Genomic DNA, 22224 nt, shown 5'->3' with positions numbered 1-22224 from the left:
CAATTGATACTAATGACTCTGACTTTTCCATTATTTTCCAGGGGGGATAAAAGGTCTGAGTTGATTCCTAGAACATAGGGTCCTTCACCCTTCAACCAATTGTATTCCTTTTAACTCCACAGTTGAAAATGACAGCTCTTCCACCATCCCAGGAATTGTTTCCAGGAAAATCAACAGCTGTGAAATCTCCCTCTGAGGTATCATAGTCCCCTAGCCTGGGATACATCATCTAACCGGACCCAGAAATGATCGATAAAAATGCAACAGTCAGGCAAAGCCAGGCCTTCCAGCTGATGATCCTCTGAGCCGCTCACTGCGTGGTCATGTATATTTAAGATTGGACAGGGAGCGTAATATTATTTTCATGCTTTCATAAATTCAGAGCTTGCAGTAGAGCCTTTCTGCAGTAGAGCGGGAAACCTGATGTAAAATTCAGGGGCAATTTCTAGGCTTGGGAGTCTGCGAGGGAGCCAGTTTTATGTCTCTCTCTTTTCCTGTCACTTCTCGACTTGCCAGCTGAAGTCATTTGGAAGACGAATTTCATTTAACTTCGGGGTGGACAGATTAGTGAGGCCCCGTTCTGGCTTAGTGTTTACAGAACTTCATCGCTGCCCTGGGAATTGTGCAAAATTAACCACGATTATCAGCTGCAATTGGAAACCTTGCATCTATTTATTTTTGGATGAGTTGGAACCTCCAGTAGCACTTCACGGATGGCTACATCACCAGCAGTAAATATTAACCTGAGTATCCCTTGGAGTGTTTGGTTCTATTCTAGGAACTGGGGGGGAAATGAAAGCACTCAAACCCATAAATCCACATATGCAGAGGAAGATCAGTGGTTGTCATGGGTTGAGTAGGGAGGATGGAATTAACCGGCTGTAGAATCAATTTCTATTCAGCTCAGGAAGACTTTATAGGGAAGATGAGCACTGATTTGATACAAAGCCTTTCCCAGTTTGACGCGTTTCCGTTTCGGCTTTCATTCATTCAGTTTTGCGATCGCCTAGGGAGGTAGCCTGGTCTAGCAGGAAGAAAAATGGCTTCTGGTTCCAGCTCTGCCTCTGACCTACTGGGTGATAATGAGAAAATCCCTTCCTGGGCCTTAGTTTCCCCATCTGTAAAATGGAAGTAAGATCATCCAACTCCCGCTGTAGTAAGGAGTGTGAGCCCACAGTTGGGTAGGGACTGTCTCTATATGTTTCCAACTTGTACTTCCCAAGTGTTTAGTACAGTGCTCTGCACACAGTAAGCGCTCAATAAATACAATTGATGATGATGAGTGGTGCCAGGATAACTAAAATAAGCTATTTTCTTGGAGTAATGAGCAATAATGATGATAACTGAGCACTATTTTCATTGAAGTTTGAATTCCTTCAGAGATTTAACGAACTGGGGATTTGGTTTCTATCTGATTAAGGGCAAGTGAAATGGGCTTCCGCCTCAATAGCTCCACAGACTCCATCTAAGACTAGGTACTGTCTTAGAGAAGCAGCGTGGCTCAGTGGAAAGAGCCCGGGCTTTGGAGTCAGAGGTCATGGGTTCAAATCCTGGCTCCGCCAATTGTCAGCTGGGTGACCTTGGGCAAGTCACTTCACTTCTCTAGGCCTCAGTTACCTCATCTGTAAAATGGAGAGTAAGACTGTGACCCCCCCGTGGGACAACCTGATCACCTTGTAACCTCCCCAGAGCTTAGAACAGTGTTTTGCACACAGTAAGTGCTTAATAAATGCCTTTATTATTATTATTATTATTATTATTATTATTACTGCCCAAGATCAACATTCTCCTCCTCAACCAATATCTGCTAAGTGCCCTCATACTTACACACTATACAAACTAATGGTTTATGTTTCCAGTTTATCTATTTCTCTGTTGTTTACAGTTGTCACAGATCGTACATTGCATATTGACGGGCATTTCCACAGCACTACTACCCAGGAAATCTGGAACAAGTTAAAAAAAAAAATCTCCTAAACTAAATCATGATTGGTTGGTACAAGGGCAAAGAGGGCAATCCAAGCGCTTAGTACAGTGCTCTGCACACAGTAGGTGCTCGATAAATACGATTGAATGAATGAATGAATTCCCTGTCCACCCAATTGTTCATTTCTAACAAACAGTAATGCAGTAACCTGATTTGGGCCCAACTTTTTCATTTTATTTTATTTTTTAATAGTATCTGGTGCTTCCAAAATGCCAGATTGTGTTCTAAGTGCTGGGGTAGATACCAGATACTCAGGTTAGACTCAGTCCCTGCCCCACATTGGGCTCACCCCCCCCCCCCCCCATTTTACAGAAGAGGTAACTGAGGCACGAGAAGTTAAAGCGACTTGCCCAAGGTCACAAAGCAAACAGGTAGCAGAGTCGGGATTAGAACCCAGGTCCTTCTGACTCCCAGGGCCATGGTAGTTTAAAGGCTTCAGTGACACAGCTCTAAATGAGCAGAATTTCACACTAACCAGTTAGGCTGAATGTAATATAAATTTACCTAAGGAGACAGGGACCAAGGCAAATTACCTGGAGGTTAATTAGTATCTGCACTCCCCAGGCTTTCCTTCCCTGGCTACTCACAGGCGGAAATTTTATTTTAGCTATTTTATAAGGTTTCATTGCCTTTTCTTCCACTCCATTGTTCTGGTTGTTTATGTACCATCCATGTCTAAGAGAGTTTCAAAGATTTCTCCAGCAGTTTACATGACGTTTGGCCTCATCAGGATTCTCTTAGTTGTTTTTCTGAATTATTCTGTGGCTAGAAACTATTTCTGCTGAGTTTTTGTAATGCATTTCAGACTTATACCTGAAGCCCTCCAATTCAAAAATATCTAGCTAATGAGTATTTTAGGGCAATGGAATACACCACGTAATCCATTATTGGCAAGAACCTTTTTATTCTCGTTCTACAGACTACCTGACTGTGGTATATTAACAGCAGGCTATTTTCTGACTTCAAGGGGGAGTTTCCATTGTCAGTTTTTCTCTTCAATTTTTCACCAGAAAGTTCTACAGAGAATTCAACATGTGGATATTGCATTCAAAACGAAAATTTGAAACCTAGAGAACAGAAGCCAAATCACTCTCAACTGAAACCATTCTCAAATGTGCGAGGAAAAAAAAATCTGCTTCTAGTGTCCCACTATGCTCAAATATATTTTAGTTTTTCAAGTCCAGGCAGTAACCCACTTTTGAGATCTCCTTATTCCATATTAGAATGTTGTTGTTTTAGCTATTATAATATTCTAGGAAATTATTTTCTTTAAACTAGATAGACAAAAAATTATTTTGCTGGTATCACAGATTCCGTGGGAAAATCTAGGAAGGCTAAAGTCATTCAGACGAAAGGTGAGAATAATTGGAGACATCTGAGAAATAGGAGGCAGGGTGCCAGGGAAAGAGAAATGGAGAAGGGAGAGATAGTATTCATGGAAAGTTTCATTTCTACGAGGTAATGTCTAAAAAGTTTACACCATTTTCACTGTCCTTAACATGAGTGGAAAAGTGGGAAAAAATGTGAAAACAAGGTTGCTAATTCAGTCAGTGCAAATTATTTTAAGTTTTCTGAATCTCCTCACTTTCCAATAAAAGGTCACAGCCATATGGAAGCGCTTTCTCCTCTTCTTCCTCAACAATTATTATTTGCGAAGCTGAATGTCTCTCAGTTCCTTCCTGGTAGAAAGTTAGGCACTTTTAGAAGCTGCATTCATTCTTTCTGACCACAGGGGATCTTTAATTGTTTCCTTATTTAGCTGTTTAAGTGTTCAAGGATGATAATAATAATAATAATAATAATGGCATTTATTAAGTGCTTACTATGTGCAAAACACTGTTCTAAGCACTGGCGAGGTTACAAGGTGATCAGGCTGTCCCACGTGGGGCTGACAGTCTTAATCCCCATTTTACAGATGAGGTAACTGAGGCCCAGAGAAGTGAAGTGACTTGCCCAAAGTCACACAGCTGACATGTGAGGGAGGCAGGATTTGAACCCATGACCTATGGCTCCCAAGCCCGTGCTCTTTCCACTGAGCCACGCTGATTCTCTATGTGGGATACTGTCGTCGTCTCGGAATCAGAGGACCTGGCTCCTAATGCAGGCTCTGTCACTTGTCAGATGTGTGACTATGGGCAAGTCACTTCACTTCTCCATGCCTCAGTTCCCTCAACTGCAAAATGGGGATGAACTACCTGTTCTCCCTCCTCCTTAGACTTGTGAGCAGCAGCGTGGCTCAGTGGAAAGAGCCCGGGCTTTGGAGTCAGAGGTCATCGGTTCAAATCCCGACTCCGCCACTTGTCAGCTGTGTGACTTTGGGCGAGTCACTTAATTTCTCCGGGCCTCAGTTACCTCATCTGTAAAATGGGGATTAAGACTATGAACCCCATGTGGTACAACCTGATCACCTTGTAACCTCCCCAGCGCTTAGAACAGTGCTTTGCACATAGTAAGGGCTTAATAAATGCCATTATTATTATTATTTTATTATTGTGAGCCTCATGAGGAATCTGATTATCTTTTATCTACCCCAGTAGTTAATGCAGTGCTTGACACATAGTAAGCACTGAACAAAAACTATCATAATAATTATCATAATAACAATATTATATATAATGTATTACATAATATATTATATTGTATAATAATATAATAATATTGATTATCATAATTCATTATTATTACTACTGACCAGATTTGCTTAGTTATTTACCTGGAGGCAGGGAGAACGTTCATATCTCTTGAGTCCTTTTCAGCTAGATTATCCCTAGGATGAAAATGGCAGGGATTTGGAGGAAAGGGGAATATACTAAAGGTGCAGAAACAGCCATAAAGAGCAAGACCAGTATCAGTCAATAGTATTTACTGAGCAGCTCCTGAATGCAAAGGACTGTGGGAAGCCTTTGGCAGAGTAAACTAGTAGCAAGATAATAACGATAATGATGGTATTTGTTAGGCGCTTACTGTGTGCCAAGAACTGTTCTAAGCGCTGGGGTAGATACAAGGTTGTCCCACGTGGGGCTCACAGTCTTAATTCCCATTTTACAGATGAGGTAACTGAAGCATAGAGAAGTTAAGTGACTTACCCAAAGTCACACTGCTGACATGGCTCAATGGAAAGAGAATGGACTTTGGAGTCACAGGTCATGAGTTCAAATCCCAATTCCGCCAATTGTCAGCTGTGTGACTTTGGGCAAGTCACTTCACTTCTCTCTGCCTCAGTTACCTCATCTGTAAAATGGGGATGAAGACTGTGAGCCCCCCGTGGGACAACCTGATCACCTTGTAACCTCCCCAGCGCTAGGAACAGTGCCTTGCACGTAGTAAGTGCTTAATAAATTCCATCATTATCATTATTATTATTATTATTAAGTGGCAGAGTTGGGATTAGAACCCACATCTCTGACTCCCAAGCTCATGCTCTTTCCACTAAGCCATGCTGCTTTTCCCTGCCCACAAGGATTCTACAGCAGGAGAATAAGGAATTCTGTTCTGACACTTTGGATTTGCTCTACCCCCCACACCTTCCCACCCCACAGCACTGGTGTATATATGTACATATCTAAAATTCTATTTATTTATATTAATGCCTGTTTACTTGTTTTGATGTGTGTATTTCTATAATTCTATTTATTTATATTGATGCTACTGATGCCTGTTTACTCGTTTTGATGCCTGTCTCCCCCCTTCTAGACTGTAAGCCCATTGTGGGCAGGGATTGTCTCTATTGCCGAATTGTACTTTCCAAGTGCTTAGTACAGCACTCTGCATACAGTAAGCGCTCAATAAATATGACTGACTGAATGAATGAATCAAGAGGCTCATTCTGGTGCTCTTACCTGCCAAAATGAAGAGTGAGGAAGAAGGCAGAGGAATGAAAACATTTTAAAAATTATTATCATTTAATAACAATAATAATAATGGTAATACGTGCTAAGTGCTTGCTATATGCTGAGCTCTGTACTAAGTGTTAGGGTAGGTATAAGATAATCAGGTTGGATACAGTCCCCATCTCACATGGGGCTCAGAGTATAAGTGGAAGGGAGAATACTTGTTAATTCCCCATTTTGCAGATGAGGAAACAGAGGGACAGCAAAGTTAAATGACTCATCCAAGGTCATACAACAGGCAAGTGGTACAGTCAAGATTAGAACCCAAGTCCTGCGACTCTTAGGCCTGTGCTCTTTTCACCAAGCTATGCTGCTTTCTATTAATGGAGGGAAAATTAATTTCTTCATTAACTTATCCCCAGTTCTTCAAGCTCTAAGTATCCTCTAAACATATGGAACAAGGTCTTTCTGGTCAGTTGGCACAGCCAATATTTCTCATTGTTTCCAATGCCCAAATGTTGGGCCACTTTAGGCTCTCGACTCTCGATACTTTAGAAAATGTCTCATTAATGTCCCAGATGCCGTCTCACACTCCTGGAATCAAGAGAGGATCCAAGATCCTGCTCATGGCCAGTTCTTCAAAACTGCATTCTACATAAATGAGACCGAATGTCGACTATTTTAAACTCCAAGCTGAAAGTCCAACCATATCAAGACACCGCAGCACACATTTGAGTTGCTTTTACTCAGTGTCCCCCTAAAGGGGGATGCGTTAATAAATAATCTCAATTATGAACAGCCCCTAATGTACCACTGGCATTTTCTTTAGCTGAGCTCATAACATCCTTATGTCCCTCACTTGGACACAAAAGATTGAAGCTGAAAATCAGTGCAAATTGACAAAAAATGATTTAAAAAACACCAGTACTTAATGACCTTCTGGATTAGAACAGAGTCCAGAATCTAATACTCCATCTTCAAGGATGCCTACAAAGACTGCTTCAAGTAAAATAGTAGAGAAGCAGCGTGGCTCAGAGGAAAGAGCCTGGGCTTTGGAGTCAGAGGTCATGGGTTCAAATCCCGGCTCTGCCAATTGTCAGCTGTGTGACTTTGGGCAAGTCACTTCACTTCTCTGGGCCTGTTACCTCATCTGTAAAATGGGGATGAAGACTGTGAGCCCTCAGTGGGACAGCCTGATCACCTTGTAACCTCCCCAGCGCTTAGAACAGTGCTTTGCACATAGTAAGCGATTAATAAATGCCATTAAGTAAAATAACTAGTTGCCTTCCTTGACATCCAACTAATCGATCAATCAATGCTATTTATTGGGCATTTAATGCAGGCAAAGCACTGAACTAAGTACTTGGGAAAGTATACAATAGTGTAATTCCTTTGAAGGGTCTTAATTTTCCCCTTTAATGACCCATCCTGGACTTACCCTCCTCCAATCCATCTACATAAATGTTATCTTCCTACCACGAGGCTTCTCTTTCCTTCTGGGAAGAGCCTGGAATTCTTCTCTGTTGCCTCATTTATCAGCTCTGTCTCTAAGTAACCCGGCCAGTACATGGAAACCCAGGGGTGCAGGTGTTTCTTGTTGAAACATCAAACAGCCAGAAAGTTTTGCTAAAAAACATTTTCAGTGTAGGCATTTCCCACCCTGGCTCCCATTGAAAAGAATGAGCGGAAACATTTTTAAAGTACACAGCTGCCATCGATTTAATATGGTCCATTTGCTGAAGATGCAGCTGAATGTTGTTTTCATTTTGCAAATGTCTGCTTCTAGGTGACATTTGTGAGGCCAGTACAAGTTTGCGCTTTTAAGATGGTGCCAAGTAAAACATTACCGCGACACATAAACTGTCTTATAGGCTCTCCATCCATCTCCCCAGCTGGTTGCTAAGTGAGTTTCTTATTATATGCATTTTAAAAGGGGCCTGTAAATTATTACAGAAGATCGAAAACTTGGAACACACATGACAATGTGCCCAAGGTTCTCTTTTAAAGGCTGCATTCTGTAAGTACTGACAGGGAATTTCATTTTTTAAGACATTCTCACTATGGGAAACCAAAGGAATCAAGAAAATTTGGAGTGCTCCACTGGCACCAAACAGGGTAGAGAAGGCCAGAGCAGGACTCGGTCTTATTCTCCGTGTAAATAGAGGGGGCTACTCTCTGAATCATCTATAACTACTGGCAGCTGTCACCATCACCGCGGAGTAAGACTGCACCATCCGTGTTTTAAAAAAAGCCCAAAGAAGGCTTTTCAATCAAATACATAAAAATGCTGATTTTGACCTTTTCAATCGCAGAAACAGCCCCCCAAATCACATTTCATCCAGCCACAACTATATTAATTTGTAAAGCAAAATACCAAGATTAATTCACATTTGTGTGCTCAGCCACCTGAAATCCTTCAAAATGAAATCCCATTAATACTTCTCTTGAATTCGTATTTTCAGTACCTCAAGCCCTTCCCTTTTCCTATGTTTTTGGTGTTTTCTGCATTTGAACAAAGACTATATCATCATCATCATCAATTGTATTTATTGAGCGCTTACTGTGTGCAGAGCACTGTACTAAGCGCTTGGGAAGTACAAGTTGGCAACATATAGAGACAGTCCCTACCCAGTAATGGGCTCACAGTCTAAAAGGGGGAGACAGAGAACAAAACCAAACATACTAACAAAATAAAATAAATAGAATAGATATGTACAAGTAAAATAAATAAATAGAGTAATAAATATGTACAAACATATATACATACATATGCACATATACATATACACATATATTCTTTGACTATTATGAAAACTTTTAATTCACCCCTTTTCCTGGAGTTCAAATGTAGTAAAATGACCGTAAGGATAATGATGATGATAACTGAGGTATTTGTAAAGAGCTTGCTATAATAATAACGACATTTATTAAGCGCTTACTATGTGCAAAGCACTGTTCTAAGCGCTGGGGAGGTTACGAGGTGATCAGGTTGTCCCACAGTCTTCATCCCAATTTTACAGAGGAGGGAACTGAGGCACAGAGAAGTGAAGTGATTTGCCCAAAGTCACACAGCTGACAATTGGCTGACAGAGACAGAGCTGACAGAGAAGCAGCGTGGCTCAGTGGAAAGAGCATGGGCTTGGGAGTCAGAGGTCATGGGTTCAAATCCCGGCTCCGCTGCTTGTCAGCTGTGTGACTTTTGGCACGTCACTTAACTTCTCTGGGCTTCAGTTACCTCATCTGTAAAACGGGGATTAAGATTGTGAGCCCCACGTGGGACAACCTGATCACCTTGTATCCTCCCCAGCGCTTAGAACAGTGCTTTGCACATCGTAAGCACTTAACAAATACCAAAATTATTATTATTATTATTATTATTAATTGGCAGAGCTGGGATTTGAACCCATGACCTGACTCCAAAGCCCGTACTCTTTCCACTGAGCCACACTGTTTCTCTAAAAGCCAACCACTGTACTAAATAAGCCGTATGGTAGAGACAGTACAGTCAGAATGGACACAGTATCTGCCCACATAGGACTCATAGTCTAAAAAAGGAGAAAACATGAATTTCATCCTATTTAATGGATGAGGGAACTGAGGCTCAGAGAAAATTGAGTGGATTATTCAAGGTTGCCTATTTATTTTACTTGTACACATCTATTCTATTTATTTTATTTTGTTAGTATGTTTGGTTTTGTTCTCTGTCTCCCCTTTTAGACTGTGAGCCCACTGTTGGGTAGGGACTGTCTCTATATATTGCCAATTTGTACTTCCCAAGCGCTTAGTACAGTGCTCTGCACATAGTAAGCGCTCAATAAATACGATTGATGATGATGATGAAGGTTGCTGGTCAATAACCACAACAACAATGGTGGTATTTGTTAAGTGCTTACTATGTGCCAAGCACTGTTCTAAGCACTCAGGGGGATACAAGGTGATCAAGGTTGTCCCACGTGGGGCTCACAGTCTTAGTCTCCATTTTACAGATGAGGGAACTGAGGCCCAGACAAGTTAAGTGACTTGCCTAAGGTCACACAGCTGACAAGCGGCAGAGCCGGGATTCAAACCCATGACCTCTGACTCCCAAGCCCGGGCTCTTTCCACTGAGCCACGCTGCTTCTGGCAGAACTAGGATTGGAAGCCAGGTTGCCTGATTCTCATTTCTGTGGTCATTTAATCAGGCCATTTTGCTTCTGGGAGTCAGAAAGTCCGCGTTGTCTTGCCATACTGCCAGGAGGAACTTTTTATGTGAATTTTAAATCCACCGGAGCAATCGCTTTGCGGTAATTGCTTCCGGGAAATGTATCACTTACATCTTTGTGGTTTGGGATTTGTGTACTTACAGTGTCACAACATTAGCAATAATAATCTCACGCCTGCCTATGACTCTTTGTCAGTGATACTTCACAAAGGAGTCGTACACCTCTATAACAATCATTTCCTGATAAATCTCTCACTTTCAGGGACCTTTAAAAATAAAAAAAAACCATTTGAGATTCTCCCTGCAGAGTAATTCAAAACCAATATTCAAAGTCCTTGGTTTATATTAAAGCAAAGAACAGAGAATGCCAAAGTATAATCAATCAATCGTATTTATTGAGCGCTTACTGTGTGCAGAGCACTGTACTAAGCGCTTGGGAAGTACAAGTTGGCAACACATAGAGACGGTCCCTACCCAACAGTGGGCTCACAGTCTAAAAGGGGGAGACAGAGAACAAAACCAAACATACTAACAAAATGAAATAAATAGAATAGATATGTACAAGTAAAATAAATAAATAGAGTAATAAATATGTACAAACATATACACATATAGGGAATTAATAAGAAGCAGTGGCCCAGTGGAAAGAGCATGGGGCTGGGAATCAGGGGACCAGGGTTCTAATCCTAGCTTTGTCACTGCCCCGCTGTGTGACCTTGGGAAAACCACTTCACTTTTTTGTGCCTCAGTTTCCTCATCTGTAAAATGGGAATTCAAGACCTGCTGTCCCTCCGACTTAGATTGTGAGCCACAGGACAGACAAGGACTGGGTCCAAGCTTATCCTGTATCGAGACAGTGTTTGATACAAAGTAAGCCCTGAACAGATATCAGAATTATTATTATTATAAGTATTATTACCATTATTATGAGGGCTTTTTGTCTGAGGGACAGTATGGAGATGGTGTGCCCACTCCATTTTTTTCTTTAATCTCGCCCACTCTCCTCAGGCTTTGCCCCAGATGGGATCGGACATTAATTATGAGAAGTGGTGAGGAATGAGGCTAGGGAAGGAGAGGTGACACTAATTTGTCCCCTCAGATGAGATTACTGTACTCTGTCATTCTTTCCTCCATCATAGACACCCCCAGGAACACACTCAACATTTGGACCGAATTAGGATCTTGGCTTAATGATTGGTGGGTTGGAATGAGGGCAGACAGACACTTTCTACATAGAGAAGCAGCGTGGCTCATTGGAAAGAGCCCGGGCTTTGGAGTCAGAGGTCATGGGTTCAAATCGTGGCTCTGCCAATTATCAGCTGTGTGACTTGGGCAAGTCACTTAACTTCTCTGTGCCTCAGTTACCTCATCTTAAAATGGGGATTAAGACTGTGAGCCCCATGTGGGACAACCTGATCACTTTGTAACCTCTCCAGTGCTTAGAACAGTGCTTTGCACATAGTAAGCGCTTAATAAATGCCATTATTATTATTACTATTATCACTGAGAAAAAATAAAGGATAAAAAATGATAAAAGGGAAAGAAGGTGGGAGAGCAAAGGGAAAATGAAGCAGCATCACACAAAGTTGATGACAGAGAAAAACTGAACAAAGAGGGGAGAGAGATTCAGAGCAAAAGGAAATAACCCCCCCAAAACAGGATAAACAGAGAGGCCACAAGTAAAAAACAAAGGAGGAAAAACAGAGAAGGATTGAAGAGTATCAAAAGAGCAAGAAAAAGGAGGGAAAGTTTCGTGAGTTTGCTGTTGAATGCACAGTGGAAAACAGTGATTTGGTAGGAGAGGTACAATGGAGAAAGTGGTTTGGAATAGAAAAATGGATTGTCTAGACTCTAAATTCATCTCTAAAATGTAAGCTTATCTCTAGACTGCAAGCTCACTGTGGGAAGGGAACATGTCTACCAACTCTGTTACATTGTACTCCCCCATGCAAATGGGGTCATGTCCATTTTACTTCTGATGAAATCAAAGTCGGCTAGCCTATTGAGGGACCCCCTTCTAGAGCAATATAAATGCATTCATGTGTTTATTTCACCTATTTTTAATAGACCGAGTTCACAGTTCTGGGTAATTTTCTTACAGAGAGAATATAAGAATTTGGTTCAGGAACTAATTTCCTCATTTATAACTTTGTTGCTTTGACTAAATCGGTTGTATAAATAGCTTACATCACAAATGGTTCTGAAAAGAGTATCTTGAACCTAAGGACTTGCCTGTATTGCAGCATTAAATATGCCCAGGGAGGCAACACCTGCCTTTTGTATAAAATAATCTGCTAAATCAAACATGAACAAAGCAGGTAAACAGAGATCTGCTTACAATGAATAGCTTCAGTAATGTTATTTCTTTCTTGGTTTCCTATATTACTCAATATGCCCTTAATACATGTGTTATTCACAAAGCATTAGTCTTGTTCCTATGACAAAGAAAATAATAAAATTCTCCAAATCTCAGTAACCCCATTAGGACAGTGAACACATCAGTGGTATGCAGAGCACCATACTAAGTGCTTGAGAAAGATTCCTGCCCTCGAAGAGTTTGTTTGAAGTCTAGTTTGGGAAAAACAACATTAAAATAAATTACAGTCAAAGCTCTACTGAGAGCTCACCTCCTCCAGGAGGCCTTCCCAGACTGAGCCCCTTCCTTCCTCTCCCCCTCCTCCCCCATACCCCCGCCTTACCTCCTTCCCCTCCCCACAGCACCTGTATATATATATACATATATATATATATATGTTTGTACATATTTATTACTCTATTTTATTTGTACATATTTATTCTATTTATTTTATTTTGTTAATATGTTTTGTTTTGTTCTCTGTCTCCCCCTTCGAGACTGTGAGCCCGCTGTTGGGTAGGGACCATCTCTATACATTGCTAACTTGTACTTCCCAAGCACTTAGTACAGTGCTCTGCACACAGTAAGCGCTCAATAAATACGATTGAATGAATGAATGAGAAATAGCTTGTAATAATAATAATAATAATGATGGCATTTGTTAAGCACTTACTATGTGCGAAGCACTGTTCTAAGTGCTGGGGAGGATACAAGGTGATCAGGTTGTCCCACGTGGGGCTCACAGTCTTAATCCCCACTTTACAGATGAGGTAACTGAGGCCCAGAGAAGTGAAGTGACTTGCCCAAGGTCACACAGCTGACAATTGGTGGAGCCGGGATTTGAACCCATGACCTCTGACTCCCAAGCCCGTGCCCTTTCCATTGAGCCACACAGCTTCTCTAGTCCCTAATAAGCATGTAACAGTGTATGCATCACTTGTATCGCATTTTATACGTGCCTCCATTAGATATACCCTGAGAGAAAATTACCTGAAAACCTCTGAATATTGACAGGAGTAATTCAGTCATTATCATCATCAACAACAGCGTTTACTGAGTTTCTAATGTGGTCAGTCAGTGGTATTTATTCATTCATTCAATCGTATTGATTGAGCGCTTACTGTGTGCAGAGCACTATACTAAGTGCTTGGGAAGTACAAGTTGGCAACATATAGTGACAGTCCCTACCCAACAGTGGGCTCATTTATTGAATGCTTACTGTGTGCAGAGCACTATCCTAAGTGCTTGGGAGGGTACAATACGATAGATCTGGTCGAATTGTTTCCCTTCCCACCAGGAGCTGACAGTCTAGAGGGAGAGACAGAAATTAAAATACATTATGGACGTGTGCATAAGTGATGTGGGGCTGAGAAGGAGGAAAATATGGAGTGCTTAAAGAGTATAGATGCAATTGGATAAATAATAATGATGGCATTTGCTAAGCGCTTAGTATGTACAAAGCACTGTTCTAAGCGCTGGAGGGATACAATGTGATCACGTTGTCCCACATGGGGCTCACAGTCTTAATCCCCATTTTTACAGATGAGGTAACTGAGGCTCAGAGAAGTTAAGTGACTTGCTCAAGGTCACACAGCAGACTTGTGGTGGAGTTGGGATTCGAACCCATGACCTCTGACTCCAAAACTTAGGCTCTTTCCGCTGAGCCATGCTGAGATGATACAGAAGGGAGAGGGAGTTAGTACAGTGCTCTGCACATAGTAAGCGCTCAATAAATACGATTGATGATGAGTAGGGCAAATAAGGGTTTAATCAGGGAAGGTCTCTTGGAAGAGATGCGCCTTTAATAAAGCTTTGAAGGTGGGGAGAGTAATTGTCCATCTGAGTGAAGCTGTGTGGCTCAGTAGTGAAGCAGCGTGGCTCAGTGGAAAGAGCCCGGGCTATAGGTTCAAATCCCGGCTCCACCACTTGTCAGCTGTGTGACTTTGGGCAAATCACTTCACTTCTCTGGGCCTCAGTTCCCTCATCTGCAAAATGGGGATTAAGACTGTGAGCCCCCCGTGGGACAACCTGATCACCTTGCAACCTCCCCAGCGCTTAGAACAGTGCTTTGCACATAGTAAGCGCTTAATAAATGCCATTATTATTATTATTATATGAAGAGAGAGGGTGTTCTGTTAAGGTCAAAGGGACTCCTCGAAGGAAGTGGCTTCTTAGGAGAGTTTCGAAAGAGATGAGGGACATGGTTTGGAGGAAGGGGAAAGTCATGAGCAATGGGCTAGTGACAGGGGAACTGTGAATGTGGCAGTGTTCAAGGAGAGGGGAAAAGAGAACAAGCTGGGGGGTTTTGAGAGAAGTCAGTACTGGGAAGCAGTGTGGCTCAGTGGAAAGAGCCCGGGCTTGGGAGCCAGAGGTCATGAGTTAGCACTTCGTACAGTGCTAAGCGCTTAGTACAGCACACAGTAAGCGCTCAATAAATACGATTGATGTTGATGATGATGAGTTCTAAATCCGGCTCTGCCACATGTCTGCTGTGTGACCCTGGTCAAGTCACTTAATAATAGTAATAATAATAATGGCATTCATTAAGTGTTTACTATGTGCAAAGCACTGTTCTAAGCACAGGGGAGGTTACAAGGTGATCAGGTTGTCCCACGGGGGGGGCTCACAGTTTTAATCCCCATTTTACAGATGAGGTAACTGAGGCACAGAGAAGTTAAGTGACTTGCCCAAAATCACACAACTGACAACTGGCAGAGCCAGGATTTGAACCCATGACTTGTGACTCCAAAGCCCAGGCTCTTTCCACTGAGCCACGCTAACTTCCCTGAGCCTCAGTTACCTCATCTGTAAAATGGGGATTAAGACCGTGAGCCCCCAGTGGGACAACCTGATCACCTTGTATCCACCCAGCGCTTAGAACATGCTTTGCACATAGTAAGTGCTTAACAAATGCCATTATTATTATTATTACTATTCATTAGACTGAAAGTTTCTCCAGGACAGGGTCTTTGACTTCAATCAATCAATCGATCGTATTTATTGAGCGCTTAATGTGTGCAGAGCACTGTACTAAGCGCTTGGGAAGTACAAGTCGGCAACACAGAGACTTCAACTTCTGTTATAGCTTTCCATGGACTTATTCTGGTGCTCTGCACACAAAAGGCATTCAGCAAAATCTGTCGTAGATGATAAGATGCAAAAAGCTGCAGAATTCTTCTTCCAGAAATGTTTTCTCTGAATGCAATCGTCTGCCGAAGCACCACTGTTTTCAAGCAATTTCATTTTAAACACCTCCCAGGCTCCAGGAAACAAACAGTTGCATCGTGGTTCAGACTACATTACGTTGCTTTCTCCAGTCCACTGTTCGGTTCATTGCAATTTCAATGATTAGACGGTTCTGTTGGGGCTCAGTTCAACTGCGGAGAGCTAGAATGAATTATCTCCATTGGAAAGTGACAGCCGGCCTATTCACCTGCAGGCTGTGGGACTAGACAATAGCCTAATTTAGGAACAAGGGCAACCCAAGAAAATTGGACTCCGGATGATAGCACCACATACGGGAAGAGTAATTTTCTTTTAACCGCTGAGAAAATGTCCATTTTGAAAGGAGTGAGTCGCGTTCATGGTGCCGCTGCTTTCTCCCTTCGGTCTCAATGGTTTGAGCGTGTTACAGATTTATTCCAACTGTCTCTACAGCTCTATCTGGGAAACAAGTTTTCCCCACCTCCCCAGTTGCCTACAACATTCTCGTTCAAAACCAAACCCAAAAGTCCCCAAGCCTGCAATTCCTTCTTTCCAATCTGCCAGACCTCATCCTTTCCCATCTTCTTCCTAAAAACCCAGCTCCTCAGGAGGGTTAGTCAGCATTTCCCAATTCATTTTTCCTTTCCCAACAGCCACCAACACAGCATTTATGCATATTGATATAAACATTAATAATAATAATAATAATGATGGCATTTATTCAGCGCTTACTATGTGCAAAGCACTGTTCTAAGCACTGGGGGGGATACAAGGTGATCAGGTTGTCCCACATGGGGCTCACAGTCTTGATCCCCATTTTACAGATGAGAGAACTGAGGCCCAGAGAAGTGAAGTGACTCGCCCAAAGTCACACAGCTGACAAGGGGCGGAGCGGGGATTTGAACCCATGACCTCTGACTCCAAAGCCCGGGCTCTTTCCACTGAGCCACGCTGCTTCTACTTGTTAATTCTTTTATTTATGTTTTGTACATCTGGTTGCCTCTTTAATAATAATGATGATGATGGCATTCATTAAGCATTTACTAGGTGCAAAGCACTGTTCTGAGCTCTGGGGGGGATACAAGGTGATCAGGGTGTCCCACGTGGGGCTCACAGTCTTGATCCCCATTTTACAGATGAGGGAACTGAGGCCCAGAGAAGTGAAGCGACTTGCCCAAAGTCACACAGCTGACAAGTGGCGGAGCCGGGATTTGAACCCATGACCTCTGACTCCAAAGCCCGGGCTCTTTCCACTGAGCCACGCTGCTTCTACTTGTTAATTCTTTTATTTATGTTTTGCACATCTGGTTGCCTTTATAATAATAATAATAATAATGATGATGGCATTTATTAAGCGTTTACTATGTGCAAAGCACTGTTCTAAGCTCTATATTCTTCATCCTGATCCCACTGTACATATACAGTTGGTATCTGCCTATCTCACCTACTAAATTTTAAGCTCTTTGCAGTCAGGAACTCCACCTCTTATAATTACTGTATTCACCCAAGTGCCTAGTAGAGTGTTTTACACATAATGGGCGCTCAAGAAATAGGGTGGATTAAATAAATTAACTGCAAGTAAAGTTCCTTATATTGGAAGATTTTGACATCACCTAGAAAGTCACTCAGCAGATTGTATTTCCTTTTGTTCTTTTTTTTAACAGTATTTAATAATAATAATAATGATGGCGTTTATCATGCGCTTACTATGCGCAAAGCACTATTCTAAGCGCTGGGGTTGTTACAAGGTGATCAGGTTGTCCCACGGGGGCCTTAAAGTCTTATTCCCCATTTTACTGATGAGGTAACTGAGGTCCAGAGAAGTGAAGTGACTTGCCCAAGGTCACACAGCTGACAATTGGCAGAGCCAGAATTTGAACCCATGACCTCTGACTCCAAAGCCTGGGCTCTTTCCACTGAGCCATGCTACTGTGCTGGGCACTGTATTAAGTGTTGGGGTAGATACAAGTTAATCAGATTGGACACAGTCCATTCATTCATTCAGTCGTATTTATTGAGCGCTTACTGTGTGCAGAGCACTGTACTAAGCGCTTGGGAAGTACAGGTCGGCAACATATAGAGACGGTCCCTACCCAACAACGGGCTCACAGTCTAGACGGGGGAGACGGACAACGAAACAAAACATGTGGCCAGTTGTCAAGTCGTCAGTCCATCCCACGGTGGGCTCATAGTCTTAATTCCTATTTTACAGATGAGATAACGGAGGTCCAGAGAAGTTAAGTGACTTGCCCTAGGTCACACAGCAAACAAATGGTGGAGCTGGGATTAGAACCCAGGTCATCTGACTCCCAGGCAGGAGCTCTTCCTACTAGGCCACACTGCTTCTCAAAAGTGCAATCCGACTTATATGGGCCTCCAAAGTCATGTTTCAGTGAGATTCTGCTGTGTTAATAGCCAATAGACCTTCCACCACTCTTTCTGAAATATAATTTTCTTTTAATGCAGGATTTAAAAAAAAATTTAAATAGTGAAAGGCATCTACCATATTTTACACTGGGGAAATAATTCACTTCACCCTTCTAACATTAACCTTCTCACTGTACCTCAATCTTGTTTACCTCACGGCCAACCTCTCTCCCATGCCTGCCTCTACCCTGGAATGCGCTCCCTCCTCATATCTGATAGACACCTTTTCCCCCCATTCACTTGAAAGCCTTATTCATTCATTCATTCACTCATATTTATCGAGCGCTTACTGTGTCCGGAGCACTGTACTGAGCACTTGGGAAGTACAAATCGATTGAAGGCACGTCTCCTCCAAGAGGCCTTCCCTGACTAAGCCTTCTTTTCCTTTCCTTCAACTCCCTTCTGCATCACCCTGACTTGCTCACTTAATTCATACTCCCTCCCAGCTGTACTTGTGTACAGTTCATTTATTTATTTTCACGTCTGTCTCCCCATCTAGACTCTTAGGTTTGTTGTGGGCAGGGAACGTGTCTGTATATTGTAATACTGCACTCTCCCAAGTGCTTAGTACAGTTCTCTGCTCACAGTAAGCTCCAAAAAATACGATTGACTGACTGACAGACTGTTTCAGTCCCGAAGTTCCAACATCAATCTGCAAATGAGCATATTTCAGCAGCAGACTGCGAAGAAACACTTCCAAGTTGCAGAGGCCCCAGATATATGCTTTATAAATGGATTTAACAGTCAGAGGGAGGAGATAGGAATCAGGTCCTCAATCATCCCGTAAGACCAAAGCAGACTCTAAGTCAATAATTCACTTTACATTTCACCTTCAACAAACAGAATTTATTCATCTCCCTCCTGGGCAAAGCACTTTTTCAAGTTCCAGAAGGCAATCAGAGTCCAGACCTGCAAGCGGGATAATCAATCAATCCTTCAGTGCCATCTGTCGAACAGCTACAGGGTGCAAAACACTGTACTAAGCGCTTGGGAGAATACCACACAAGCAAAGACATGTTCTCTGACCTTAAGGCATTTACAGTTTACAGAGGGAGATGGACTAAAATAAGTTTACAGACAGTGGGAGCATAAGAAGGATAAGGAGATATCAGAAATCCGTGTAAGGATAGATTCAGTTATTTCAACCTTAGTTCTTTCATTCATTCATTCATTCAATCGTATTTATTGAGCACTTACTGTGTGCAGAGCACTGTACTAAGCACTTGAGAAGTACAAATTGGCAACATATAGAGACGGTCCCTACCTAACAATGGGCTCACAGTCTAGAAGGGGGAGACAGACAACAAAACAAAACATGGAGACAGGTGTCAAAATCGTCAGAACAAATAAAGCTAGATGCACATCATTAACAAAATAAATAGCATAGCAAATATGTACAAGTAAAATAGAGTAATAAATCTGTACAAACATATATACAGGTTCAGTGGGGAGGGGAAGGAGGTAGGGCCGGGGGGATGGAGAGGGGGAGGAGAGGGAGAAGAAGAAGGGAGCTCAGTCTGGGAAGGCCTCCTGGAGGAGGTGAGCTCTCAGTAGGGCTTTGAAGGGAGGAAGAGAGCTAGCTCGGCGGATGTGTGGAGGGAGGGCATTCCAGGCCAGGGGAAGGATGTGGGCCGGGGGTTGACAGCGGGACAGATGAGAATGAAGCCCAGTGAGGAGGTTAGCGGCAGAGGAGCGGAGGGTGCGGGCTGGGCTGGAGAAGGAAAGAAGGGAGGTGAGGTAGGAGGGGGCGAGGGGATGGAGAGCTTTGAAGCCGAGAGTGAGGAGTTTTTGCTTCATGCGAAGGTTGATAGGCAACCACTGGAGATTTTTGAGGAGGGGAGTGACATGTCCAGAGCATTTCTGTAGAAAGATAATCCAGGCAGCAGAGTGAAGTATAGACTGAAACGGGGAGAGACAGGAGGTTGGGAGATCAGAAAGGATGCTGATGCGGTAATCCAGTTGGGATAATAATTGAAGTATTTTTTAAGTGACTCCTATATGTCAGGCACTGTGTTAAGCCCTGGGGGAGTTACAAGATAATCTGTTTGGACACAGTCCCTGATCTGCCCAAGCACTTAGTACAGTGCTCTGTACACAGTAAGCGCTCAATAAATACCATTGAATGAATGAATGAATCTGCATGGGATTCACAGTCTAAGTGGGAGAGAGAATAGATATTGAGTCACCACTTGAGGGATGAGGAAACTGAGGGACAGAGATAACAATGATGATCGTATTTGTTAAGCATCTACTATGTGTCAAGCACTGTTCAAAGCGCTGGTAGATACAAGGTTATCAGATTGTCCCACGTGGGGCTCACAGTCTTAATTCCCATTTTACAGATAAGGTACTGAGGCACCGAGAAGTTAAGTGACTTGCCCAAAGTCACACAACTGACAAGTTGCAGAGCCGGGATTAGAACCCACAACCTCTGACTCCGAAGCGCATGCTCTTTCCACTAAGCCACGCTGCTTTGTGAAATGACTTGCCCAAGATAACGCAGCAGGCAAGTGATAGAGCCAGAATTTCTTTTGGTCACAGGATCACGCAGATCCAATGACCCCTAGGTTCATGCCCTTTCCACAGGGAAGTAGGGATAATTATACCTGTATCTCCTGTATCCGATCTCCTGTAACAAAGGCACTTTGAAAAATAAAGGCACTGTACAAATTACACGGTACTGTTTCAGGCATCCAATAATGTGGAGTTGTCATATTTTTGGAGGGGAAATAAACTTCCAATATATTTAGCCCATATTTTAAAAATCAGGTCCTGGCGGAAATTTTAGACTGCTGGGATTCTGATTTTTTCATCTCCTCTTAGCTTACGTCACTATTGAACAAATGTATTTCACCTGCCAAATTCTGCAAAATATCCAAGTGGCTTCTTGAAAACTTCCGTATCCTTACTTTCCAAGATAATAAATGGTATGCTTCTGCTGTCTATTAGTAGTTGTTGTCACCCAGCAACAACTGTTCTAAGGCTGTTCAGTGTAATCAATCAAAAAAAAAAGTATTGAGTGCTTACTCTGCAGTCAGTCGGTCATTTGTGTTTATTGAGTGCTTACTGTATGCTGAGCACTGTACTAAGCACTTGGGAGGGTACAATATGACAATAAACAGACATATTCCCTGCCCACAATGAGCTTACAGTCTATAGGGGGAGACTGACATTAAAATAAATAAATTATAGATATATAATAAGGACAGTGGTGTTGGGAGGGTGGATGAATAAAGAGAGCAAGTCAGGGTGATGCAGAAGGGAGTGGGAGAAGTGGAAAGGAAGGTTTAGTTAGGGAAGGCATCTTGGAGGACATGTACCTTCAATAAGGATTTGAAGGTGGGTAGTCATTGTCTGTTGTACTAAGCACTTGGAAGTGTAGAGTAATAATAATAATAATCATAATAATAATCATAACAACAATAATAATGGAATTTGTTAAGCATTTACTATGTGCAAAGCATTGTTGTAAGCACTGGGGGGATTCAAGGTGATCAGGTTGTCCCACGTGGGGCTCACAGTCTTCATCCCCATTTTACAGATGAGGTAGCTGAGTCACCAAGAAGTGACTTGCCCAAAGTCACACAGCAAAAATGTGGTGGATCCGGGATTCGAACCCATGACTTCTGACTCCAAAGCCCAGGCCCTTTCCACTGAGCCACACTGCAGTAGAGTTAGCGTACGTGAATTGAACTCCAGGATGTCAGATTAGGACCGGAAGGGTCCCCACGTTCTTTGTACCATGCTGCTATGAGAAGCAGTGTGGCTCAATGGAAAGAGCCCGGGTTCGGGAGTCAGAGGTCATGGGTTCAAATTCCGGCTCCGCCAATTGTCCGCTGTGTAACTTCGGGCAAGTCACTTAACTTCTCTATGCCTCAGTTACCTCATCTGTAAAATGGGGATTAAGGCTTTGAGCCCCCCTGGGACAACCTGATCACCTTGTATCCTCCCCGGCGCTTATAACAGTGCTTTGCACATAGTAAGCGCTTAACAAATGCCATCATCATCATCATCCCAGATTGGTTACAGAAGAGTCAATTTTACAGTCATGGTACCCTTCCTCCCTCTAAGCATTTCCTGGGCTGCTGAACAGTAGGAAGTCACACTAGTTGCTGTTAGAATATACATAGAGTAGGAGTGTCTGAAACCCTTTCTTTTATCTTCATGGTACTTGTTAAATGCTTACTATGTGCCAGGCATTGTACTAAACGCTGGAGTA

The 22224-nt window shown here is 42.5% G+C and overlaps 1 protein-coding gene across 2 annotated transcripts in view; it reads right to left on the bottom strand.

Moving 5' to 3' along the window:
• The window catches only part of TMEM132C (transmembrane protein 132C), a 206642-nt gene that overhangs the window by 77242 nt on the left and 107176 nt on the right, over nt 1–22224 (bottom strand). Inside the window, exon 1 of one of the 2 annotated variants that reach the window (XM_038763699.1) lies at nt 7256–7325. The exons of the other annotated variant lie outside the window; for it this stretch is intronic. Coding sequence (XP_038619627.1) covers nt 7256–7270 — 15 coding nt within the window. The 5' untranslated portion in view covers nt 7271–7325. Of the gene's footprint in view, nt 1–7255; nt 7326–22224 lie in introns of those variants that run through there. 2 annotated transcript variants of the gene reach the window in all.

This window comes from Tachyglossus aculeatus, chromosome 21 (genome assembly GCF_015852505.1).
Source record: "Tachyglossus aculeatus isolate mTacAcu1 chromosome 21, mTacAcu1.pri, whole genome shotgun sequence".
Classification (NCBI taxonomy): domain Eukaryota; kingdom Metazoa; phylum Chordata; class Mammalia; order Monotremata; family Tachyglossidae; genus Tachyglossus; species Tachyglossus aculeatus.
The sequence above is the reverse complement of the archived record's forward strand: the minus strand, read 5'-3'. Positions and strand labels throughout refer to the sequence as shown.